Source organism: Geospiza fortis, unplaced genomic scaffold (genome assembly GCF_000277835.1).
Source record: "Geospiza fortis unplaced genomic scaffold, GeoFor_1.0 scaffold172, whole genome shotgun sequence".
Classification (NCBI taxonomy): domain Eukaryota; kingdom Metazoa; phylum Chordata; class Aves; order Passeriformes; family Thraupidae; genus Geospiza; species Geospiza fortis.
Genome location: NW_005054309.1, coordinates 2,386,282 through 2,397,217, shown reverse-complemented (window position 1 = coordinate 2,397,217; position 10,936 = coordinate 2,386,282). Strand labels below are relative to the sequence as shown.

At 52.2% G+C, this 10,936-nt stretch overlaps 1 protein-coding gene across 1 annotated transcript; it reads left to right on the top strand.

Annotated features, from left to right (window-relative positions):
* The first annotated feature begins 4,680 nt into the window (after nucleotides 1-4,680).
* PDCD1 (programmed cell death 1) lies at nucleotides 4,681-9,164 on the top strand. Its single transcript, XM_031055420.1, has 5 exons — nucleotides 4,681-4,789; nucleotides 6,775-7,107; nucleotides 7,404-7,556; nucleotides 8,095-8,129; nucleotides 8,949-9,164. The coding sequence occupies exons 1-5, from the start codon at nucleotides 4,681-4,683 to the stop codon at nucleotides 9,162-9,164; spliced, it is 846 nt and encodes a 281-aa protein (XP_030911280.1).
* The last annotated feature ends 1,772 nt before the right edge of the window (nucleotides 9,165-10,936 follow it).

Below are 10,936 nucleotides of genomic sequence, written 5' to 3'. Positions count from 1 at the left end.
AGAGAGAAAGAAAGAAAGAAAGAAAGAAAGAAAGAAAGAAAGAAAGAAAGAAAGAAAGAAAGAAAGAAAGAAAGAAAGAAAGAGAAAGAAAAGAAAATGAAATAAAGAGAAAAGAAAGAAAGAAAAGTTTTTTGGTTTTTTTTTGCAATAAGACTTGTTAAATGAAGTAGTTGGTAAATAAGTGTTAAATAATTTCAGGCTATTTTAATAACTGTAATAATTGTAAAATTTTGCAATGGCTTATAGAGGATGCTGAGGTGCTGGAGCAAGTCCAGAGAAGGGCCATGGAGCTGGGGAAGGGTCTGGAGCACAGATCCTGTGAGGAGCAGCTGAGAGAGCTGGGGGTGTTTAGTCTGGAGAAAAGGAGGCTCAGGAGGGACCTTATCCCTCCCTACAATTCCCTGAAAGGAGGGTGTAGCCAGGCGGGCGTCAGCCCCTTCTCCCAAACAACCAGCAACAGGATGAGAGGGCACAGCTGTTCCCGGGGAGGTTTAGGTTGGACATTAGGAGGAATTTCTAATCATAGAAAGAGTGATTAATATTGGAATGGATTGCCTAGGGAGGTGGTGGAGTCACTGTCCCTGGAGGTGTTTAAGGAAAGACTGGATGTGGCACTTAATGCCATGCTGTAGTTGTCATGGTGGTGTTGAGTCATAGGTTGGATGTGACGATCTCAGAGGTCTTCCCCAGCCTGATTCATTCTGTGATTCTGTAAAGGGTTTGAAGAAGTTGCTGGGTTGTGGCTGGAGGTATGATGGGGAGAGAGTGGGGTAAGACAACCTGGCCTCACTGGGTGCTTCCCCAGTGCCCCCCTTCTGCCCCAAACCAGCCAGCAGCCACAGCCCCTGCACTCAGCCTTGCCCAGGGCTTGGAGGCTCCCTTCCTGCCTCTGTACCACACATCCCAGACATCAGGGAGGAGATCCCAGCCTTGCTCCTTTCCTCTAGCAACTTCTTAAATCCTCCATAAAGGCCTAAAATTATTGCTCCCCAGAATCCTACCCCTTGTGCCCTTTTCCTTGCCCGTAGCTGCTGTGTGTCACAGGGAAGGCTGCATGTGCTGCAGCCCCTGCTGAGAAGCTGACATTCTGTTTCCTCTGGAGGTTATCTCGAAGCAGCGATCTTTGCGATCGATTGTGCTTCCCACGTGCAGCAGATGACACGGCTGAGAAAGGTCTCTGTGTGCCTCACCCAGCTCTGAATGGAAACAGTGTGAAGGCACAGCCAGTGCTGCTGTGGAGTGGTGCTGCTGCCACAGATGAGAGGCTGGAGGGGGCCATGAACTGTGACAGGGCTAGGTGTGCCTGGAGGTGCCCCTCGGGTACAGGAGGTGTGAGGTTGCCCCAGGAGGAAAGGGGTACCACTGCCAGAGTTTTGCTTGGGACGCACAGGCATTTCCCAACTGGTGCCAGATCCTGCCCCAACCTGCTCTGAGAATGGATGGGTTGCTAAGACCCTGAGCAGCAGCAGCTCATAATTTCCACAGACTTTACCAGCACCTCTTGCTAGAGATGGACCGTCAGAGTCCTCAGTACCACTGGGCTGGGTGTCAGCTCTGCCTGCCAGCAGGAACACTCACTGCCATGCTGGAGGTGACATTGGTCCCTTGCCATACCCATGTGTCACCTTCCCATCACAGTTACCACTGCTCTGCCCAGGCCCTGCTTGTTAGAGGAACAGTTTTGTGTCTCTGTTCCATCCCTGTACTTACTCACTGCTTATTGCTGCTTACTCACAACCACAGGACGCTGCCTGTCCCCGCAGGGTCAGATGTTGCTGCTCATGCAAATCGTTTGGAGAGACCTTCATAATTTCTGATAAGTATCTGAAAGACCTCAAGACTCTGTATTTATTTGCAAACACTATTCACCATTTCCTCCTCTCACCCCAGCCACTCGGCTCCCGCCTGGGTCAGACCCACAGATGTGAATTCAGTTAAACCGTTGGGGGAAGGATCTTTGGAACGTGTGGGCTTCTCTTCCTCAGCATCTTTTTGTGGCAGTTTGTGTTTCCTCTTTCACCTGGGAAGCTATGCTTTCCCTGGACTTCAGGGTCATGCACCTCTGGGCTTCAGTCAGCTCCATCAGAGATGTTTGACCACAGCTTTCTTTTTCTTCTTCCAATTTTACAGTGCTCCTTAAATACCCCATATGCTTTTAAATCATTCTGGGGCTGACTCTCTACGCTTTGAGGTGAGTGCTCAGGTGACAGCTGTGTGCCCCAACAGTGATGGCTGCAGAGGACCAGGTCCTCCTCTAGGTCTCACCTGTGTTGATGGAACTCAGCAGCTTCTGGCTGGAGAAAAACTATGACATTTGTGCTCCAATGAACTGAAGTGACATGTGCTTGCTGAAGTTGTTGTTTCTTAGTTTTAAAGAACTGGCTTCTCACTTATTTCTGCTTGTCCTTACTTTTTAGACTTCATTTTCATCTTTTGGTGGCCAAATAGAAAAGCACTGTCCTATGCAGTTTGCCATGCTTCAACTCACAGAAAGAATTTATATTTTCTTTAAGCACCAAAGGACCTTTTTATGACCATGTCAGCAAACTCCAAGATGTACCATCTACCCCACTGGGCTGGAGTAGATTTACCAGCACGAGCAGGGAGCTGCATCATGGTTGGAGCCAGGCTGTTTTCCTTCATGCTGGAGAACTTGGTGAAGGAGCCAAGGTGAGCTGTGCTGGTCTGGCAGGCTGCATGCAGGGTTCAAAGCCTGCCTGAAGCCCCAGGGCTGCTGTGGGCTGGGGCTGTGCTCCTCTGCAATGCTGACACCTGAGGCTGGTGCTGCTGCTCACCTTGCTTTCCTCCACAGCAGTTTCCTAGCAGCTTGATCTTTTCTTTTATTCTTTTCATCACCATGGGTTTTTTGTTTCAGAGAAAAGGGCCTCTTGCCATTGTTGGTTTCTCATGGACACGGCAGCCTCCCTGCCCTGGGTACCAGTTTATACCTATTGCAAGTGTGCATTGGAAAGTTTGAGCAATTTGTGCTATGATTCTAATCAGCTGTCTGCTGCTGCCACACGGGGTGGGGAGGATGAGCCAGTTTTTCCTGCCTATCCCCCTGGCTTGCTGAGTTGTGATGTTGGTAGCGATACCCATCACATCTTCCACCTCTAGAAACCAAAACATGTGGCAAGTGCCGAACGAGCCTCCCCACACCTGGCTCCAGTGCCTGGTGTCATCATTTGGGGACATAAAGCCTCAAGGTGGAAAAACATCCTCGCTGTCAGTTTCCTTTTTTCCTGGAGTTCAGTTCAGCTTAGTTTAGTTTAGTCAGGGTTTTTTTAGTGGGAATCTAGGAAATTATGAAGGAAGAGGTGATGTCCAAGTCAAAACCCACGTGCACCCTTGTACATGATGGAGAGCACTTCCTGTTGCCACCCATCCAGGCAGCATGGTGGCCTCTGGCCAGGTGGGGTAGAGAGGTGACAAGGTGGTCACAGCACCCAGCCTGGCTCTGCAGCTCAAGTAGTACCAGCAGCTCATGAGAAAGGAGTGATGCTGCAAATGTCAGGAGAGACTGAAAAAGAGGACCAAGACAGGTTGGACTGAGCCACCCTCCCAGGGTGAGCACTGTCTGCCCTGGTTCGGAACCCCCTCCTTGGCCATCCCCGTTTGGCCATCCTTGTAGTATGGTGTTTTTGGCTGAACCTGATGGTCCTAGAGGTCTTTTCCAATTTTAATGATTCTATGATTTCATGATTCTATGAAATTAGGGGCGGCTGCCCCAGCCCACTCACCTGCCAGGGACATGTTTGAAAGTGAAAGGTGAGCAAGCCCCAGCCCCACAGCTTGTTTGTGGAAGCTTGGAAAAATAATGAAGTCATCATTAGAATCACATCCTTCTTATTAATTTTCAGTTACTAATTTTCCCCTGACACTTTCCAAAATTGCGAGGCACCAAGCTGTGTTTTAGAGGAGTGGAGGAGCGTGCTTTCACCGCTGGTTATTTCCTATGCCAGTATTAGTCAGTGTGGTGAGAGGGGAGCATGGATGGTAAAAAATTACAGAAGTCTTCTGCCTCAATAACAGCACCCTGGGCACCTGCCCTTGCTCTCTTCAAATCTGAGAAGAAAAACACCTCAGGAGGCAAAACTCGTCCTCCTCCCCCTCCTCATCTCCCATCCTATCCCATCCTGGTGGGAACAGCCTACCAATAGGTGTCCCATGGTTTCTCAGACCCTGTCTACCCAGTGCCACACGTCCCACAACCCCACTGCCTTGGGCACCCAGTGGGAGCACCTGTGGATGCCTGGGAACCCAAGACGACTTTTACTTATGGGCCAGGCTCAGAGCTGAGGACAAGTCCCTTGTGGTCTCTGCCTCCTCCATCCCTGGAAGCTTTCCCCAAAAAGGGTGCAGGCTCAGAGGTGCCTGTCCTCACTGCTTGGCCGCTGGGTACCAGCATGGGAACATGCCAGGAGCAGGCGGGGAGGGGAAGGGGCCAGGTCTGGCTCAGCTGATCCTTGCTTCTGTGGGGAGGAAGCTGGGGGCGGGAGGCAGCCCGGGTTTCCCTCTGGGGCAGAGATGGGTACGTTTCATTTCCACCCAGCCCTCGCTGTGTACAACAGAGAACAAGCTGCCTCTGCGGGAAAGGAAGCACCGAGAGAGCCGGGAGCGGCAGGGCACACACGGCACAGCACCTCCCGCCTGCCTGGGCAGTGGCCACAGCGGCTCAGCATGGCTCCAGGTGCCTCAAAGAAGTCGTGGGGCAGCGTAGAGGTGGCCCTGGTTGACCTCTGTGCCATCCTGCTCTGCGGTGGGCCGATGCTGACCTGCTGCCGCCAGGGTAGGTACAGGAGTGTGGCGGGCTCACTGCCATGGCCATGTTGTTTGATGCTGGTGGAAAATGTCTAAGGGCTGGGAGCTTTGTAGTTAAAAATTAGCTCTGGCATCAAAAAGGCACAAACCCCAAAGCTTTTGGGTATGTGCAGCTGAAGCAAAAGATTTGGGGATTCGTGGGGCAGAAATGGGATTAAAGGACGGAGAAGGGGACAGGACACCAGAGCTGTATTGTGACACAGTGACGGTGGTTGGAGCTTGGTGTTGAGCTTATGGATTTGACAGTGGGGTGTGGGGTTTACTTTCTAGCTCTTGTGACTTCAGTCTGTGCCCTTGGGCTGCAATTCCTGGTTTGGACTTGATCCTGTAGGACCCAGGATCCTTTCTCTGGGTGAACTTTGTTGGAGAAGGAGAGGTTGAAATGAAGGTGTGAGTCTGGGCAGGGTGAGTGAGAGCTCTGATGAAGCTGTCTCCTTTCCTTCCAGCTCACTGTTTCTGTGGTGGATTCATGTATTTTTTGCCTTGAGGGTGGGCAGAGGGCTGGGTGTCCCTTGGAGCAGATGTTACCTCTGGAGCTGGGAAGATACAGGAAAACATGTAGACCCAACATCTACTTTCAGAAGTTGTCTGAACGCTTCATTCATTGTTGGCAGCGGCACTAGTGGGAAATAAAGCCCTGAACCTGCCAAATATTTCCTGTTAAACACAAGAAGTCCAAAACATGTCAGAAATTCCATCTCTTGGTGTGGACACTGCCACAGCCAGTGCTGCCTGTGGGAATTGGGGCACTTCTCTCATTCCCTCCTCCTGTTTGGTCTCAACCCTCATTTCTCAGCCCAGTTTTCCATCCGATCTTGTATTTATTCAAAGAATTTCCAGGTTACTTTTCTGGTTGGTGATGCTGAGGTCATGGTCCTATGGCCTCAGGGCAGAGCTGGGGGGACGGGAGGGACTTTCTGACTCTCTGTGTGCAAGCCCTGGGGCTGCTTTCAGTGGCGATTTTCTGAAAGGGGAAGGCAAATTTCCTTTGACAGAGACTTTTCAAAGCCATGGTGGTTTGAGTAGCTTGGTTGGGTGACCCCTGTGAAAAATGCTTCTTCCCACTTTTCATTGTTCTGAACAGAAATAATTACAACAGCTGTTCTGCTGTGTGGGACTGGCTGAAGCAGGACACTGTGTGCCTGGCCCGTGTTCGCAGCATTCCCACCATGCAGGATGGATGAACCCACCGGGATAATGGGCAGGGAAATGAGGTGAAGCAGAAGGGCTGGTGCTAAAGCAGAGGAGCCTGTGGCTGTGGCTGCCTGGATTCTGTGTTGGGAACAGCCTGGCAAGCCTGGCTGGAACCCCAGGACCTGGCTGCCCATGCAGACACAAGGAGAGGAGAGGCCCCTGGAAAGGGATAGCACTGTAAGCTCCAGGTTGTTCTGCCCTGTCAGGTGGTCTCAGGCTGGAGATGACAAATACTGTGCCAAGGGCAGCCCCTGCCTGCTCTGAGCTCCCAGGAATGTGTAGTGGAGAGAGCCAGAGCATCCCAGCAGGCAGCCAGGCGTGGGATGGGCTGCACCACAGAACACCACTGCCCCAGCCTGGGACTCTGTCCTTCTGCTCACTTTCAGAGTCAACCTCAGCTGGAGAGAGGATGACTCTCTCATGTTCAGACATGAACATACAGTATATATTTAAAAATAATACAACCCCCAAAGTCTGTTTTCCCCGGTACAGGTGTTCAGTGCTAATTTTAGGTAGCCCAGAGCACAATTTGGTCTGCTGAAACCGTTTCACAGTACAGTTGCTACCTCTGAGAGTCCCTCTCCAGCTAGTAGGCATACATTTGGAATGGCAGAGACATGGAGTGATGTACCTGCCCATGTCCCAGAGTGATGATGTGGACTGGGCTTGCATCCCTGGCTCCCACCCAGGGTATGGCTGTTTCTGAGACCTGTGCCTGCTGTAACCATGTCTGCTCCTTGTATCCTCTCTCCCAAACAGTGACCATCTCCCCAGCAGTGTTAACTCTCCCTGAAGGTTACAAAGCCACTTTCTTCTGCAACATCTCCATGGAGAATGACTCTGGTTCAGAGTACAGCCTCAATTGGTACAAGGAGACCAACCACAGCCAAGCCCAGAAAACTGCTGAGATCAGCCGATACAAGCCCATGACAGAGACAGAGAAGTACCGGCTCATCAACCACATTCCTGTCTTTGAGATTGAGATCCTGAACCTCCACCAGAATGACTCAGGCTCCTACTACTGTGGACTGATCACCTTCTATGAGCCCGATAAAGTGATGGAGAGCAAGAGGGCCCAGCTGATAGTCACAGGTCAGCCTGGGGGCTGAGCTGATAGGGATGGGTCCCAAGCCTGTTGTAGAACCAGGGGTTAAGGCAGGCAGTAACCTGCTGGCAGAGGACCTGACATGGGTCAGGAGAGCACAGCCCTGCCCTGTCCTGTCTCCTTTGCACCCTGAAGGACAAATGGGACTATGACAGCCTACCTGGCACTGAGCCCTTTCTGAGGACAGCCTCATGTTCCCCTGCTGCCTTTCACAAGGACTGTAGAGGCCATGTTACACTCCTGACCTGCTGTTTTGTTCCCCCTTTCTGAATGCCTATTGCAGCAGCCCCCCAGGTGAATGCTACTGACGAGCCGGGGATGGAGGAAGGCAACCCCTCAGAGCACATCAAGGCCATGCTCCTGGGCATCCTCCTGCTGGCTGGAGTGGTTGTGCTGCTGATCTTCGGCTACCTCACCTTCACATACAGGAGAGGAGGTATGATCCCCCTGGAGGCCACACAAACCCAGTTTGGGACCTGGGGTCAGCCAGATGTCTGCAGCTGCCTGGGGTACATGGACTGGTTCAATGTGCTAAACTCAGCCTTGGCATGCCCCTGTGGGACAGATATCTCCATGCTGGGAGGAGAGGGATGCTTTGAGCTCTGCTTGCCCTTTGTAGAGCCCCCAGACCATGTGCAGTGGCTCTACATCACTCGTTAATGTTGTGCCCTAATGGTGCACTTGAATCCCTCCCATGCACCTTGCCCAGGTACCTTTGGAGCACCTCACCCTACTGCAGCACAAGGTGTCACCTCAGAAATGCCACAGGCACCCAAGGACTCACAGAGAGTTCTGCTGCACTCCACTAATCCCAAATCAAACTCTAGACTGTGGGCTGGTGTCTCACTTGTCCTCGTAATGCTCAGGGTGTTAGGCCCTGTGGACAAGGAGGATGTGTGGTGAAAAGATTGTGGTGTCCAGTGCTCTTGGGTGGGGCACACAAACCTCCCCTAACCAAGTGTGTTACTTTGCAGATGTGCAGAAACCACTGAGTGAAAACATGCCAGTGGTGAGTTTTCCGCCTCTGTCACCCTGCTGTGCTGCAGGAGAGCACTGTGGCATTGTTGGGGCAAGGAGGGTGCTGGGCCTTCCTTTATCGGTTCTTCACAAGCCTCTCACTTCTTCTGTCTTCTCTGATGCTGCTTGATCTTTTCTGCACAGCTACAACTGCTTTTCTGCACCTGGAGCAGCACAGCCCCATCACAAAATCAAAATAAAACTACCCAAGATAGGATGTGACTCTCTAATCCAATTCTTCTTCAAAGCAGGCTTCTCTTTGACAGTGGATTGTGTTGCTGTAGAGAATGGGAGGATGTTTCCCTCCAATATATCAAGCTGAAATTTATTTTGCTGCAGCTGGTGCCTGCTTTCCTCTCTTTAGGCAGGCACCTCTAGGAGGGATCTGTTTCCATCTTCTCTCTGACCCCATTCATTAGGTGGCCGAAGGCAGTGAGTAGGTTGCCCTTTGCTCTCTCCTCTCTGGGCTGAGCAAACTTACCCCTAGGCTCTTCTGCTGCTCACCATGCACCTTGGAGCCTGATGGGAAGGTAGGAAAGGGGCTCCTAGCACAGCCCTGCCTTCCATGGCTGGGCAGGCAGAGAGTCCAGCTTGCCTGAAGAGGCAGAGAGCTGAGACCCTAAGACTCATGATGTGGTCCCTCTGTGCATGTTCTGCCCCAGGTCTGTGCATCTTTCTGCTGTGTATCACTCTCACTCTCCCATGATGCTTTCAGAGCTGATTTTGGCACTTGCTGTAAGAACGGGCTTGTGCTGGGGATGGTGGGTACCTCTGGATGCTGAACCACCACGACGGGCTTACCTTGCAGAAGGAAGAGAAGCCCCCCGAGGTGTTTGTATCCACTGTGGACTATGGTGTGCTGGAGTTTCAGCGGGACCAGCACAGCCCGGTGCCCCCCAAGACTCAGCCAGTTGAGCAGACTGAATATGCCACCATCATCTTCCCTGAGGAGAAACCTGTCACACCGGAGCGTGGCAAGAAACACCGGGAGGAGAGGACTCGACAGCTGCCATCACAGCCCTGCTGAGGGTCAGTGTCCCTCCACCCCAGGGTGTGGGCATGAACAGGCTGCCCCAGCCCCTCACTCTGGGAAAATCCTGCGTATCAGGACTAAGGCAACAGAGATGCTGCTGCTGCTGCTGATATTGAACAGTCCTAGCCACAGTGTTGTTGTGGCCATGGGATGGGTACCACAGGATGAGGAAGGTCCCTGCTGTGCTCCATGTGCTGCCTCTTCACTCAGGGCAGGGAGGATGGGCTGAGGCAGAGCAGTGATGCCAACAGGTCTGTCCCAAAGGTGACTTACAGTATTCTACCTCCACCCAGTGCTCTCTGGAGTGGCCGTGCTGCTTCCCTGCCCTAGGTCTGAGCCAGCTATCAAAGCATGACTGTTGAAGAAAGTGCTGGAGGTCAGAACTGGAATGAATCCTGTGAGATGCTGCTCACGAGAGCTCAAGGCTTCTTGCAAGCTTCTTGCTCGGAGCAGAGGCTTCCGTATGCACTGCTATTCAGAAATCCCTGGGAAGCAGGCAGCTGGTCTTCTGCCTGTCTCCAGGCATTTTTCTCCTCTACATGAGGGGTATATCTACCCCTGTGTCCCTCCCTCCCCAGGTGGGAGTCAGATATGGCCATGGGGGGGAATAAAGAGTTTTACATCCAGGAGTTTGTTGACTCGTGATGGCAAGTGCGTGGGCAGGCAAATAACGGCTCTTGCAGTGCAGGGCAGAGCTGGGAGGTGGCAGCATCTGTTGTGGTTCCTGGGCCTCTCCGTGACATATGCAAGCTGCTCTTCCACAAAGCTGCTCTTAAGAATTTAGGGAGGTGGATGCTCATTTTCTCCTTGCCCCTGTCTGAGCTGGTCACCCAGGCATGGCTGAGAGGCAACACTCTCCCTTAATCAGGCTTGTCTTGGGGCACTCACCCACTCCATGGGGATGAGCATCCCTGCTGTGCCAGGGGTCTGGCTGCCATTAGCCAGGGCAAAGCTCATACTGTGGTGCTCAGTGCAGTTTTTTGGCTTCAAACTTCCACTTTCTCTCTTGAAAGAGATGTGCTGCCTGCCAGAAACCAGAGCGGAAAGAAGTGACAGCTGCTTGAGAGAGAAGAAACCCCAGTAAGGAGTGGCTTTGGAGGCAGCAGAGGCTTGCCAGGAGAGTGTGAAACTCAGTGAAAACTGAGAAGAGTCACTTGCATCTTACACTTTGGCAGCACTGTCAGCAGGTTTTTTCCTCCCTTAGCCCCCAGTAAAACCAGTGCAGCCTTGTGGGAGCCAACTTGGGCGCTGGTGGAATGGGTGAGGCAAGCCAGGCACCATATCTTGTACCCTGTGGGGATTGGAAAGTTCATGAGAAACTTCCAGAGGGGACTAGATGGTATAAATATCCATTTGGGATAGCTTTCACCTTTCTTCAGGGTAAGACAGTGGATGTGGTATCCCCTTTGGTCCCCTGTGCTGCTGAAGGCTCCCAGTAACTTCCACGGGCAGTGCCATAACTGCCCATAACTCACATAACTCATGGCAGTTCATGGTTCAGCCCATTGGGGCTGTTTGCCAGCAGCAGCCCTGCTCCTTGCCCCAGCAGCTCTGACAGAGACCTGCTGTGGCCAGCAGGCCCCAGCAAACGAGGCAGGAGGCAGCTGCAGCGGGAAAGCGGGAGCTCAGTCAGCACTTCTGCGTTTTGCTTTCCCGTCAGACACGACACTGACATAGCTGAGAGGGTGGACCCTGCTTCATATTTTCCATCCTACCTCTCAGGCAGCAGAGGTGCCAGATCTTCAGCACTTCCTGCACTCCCTGGC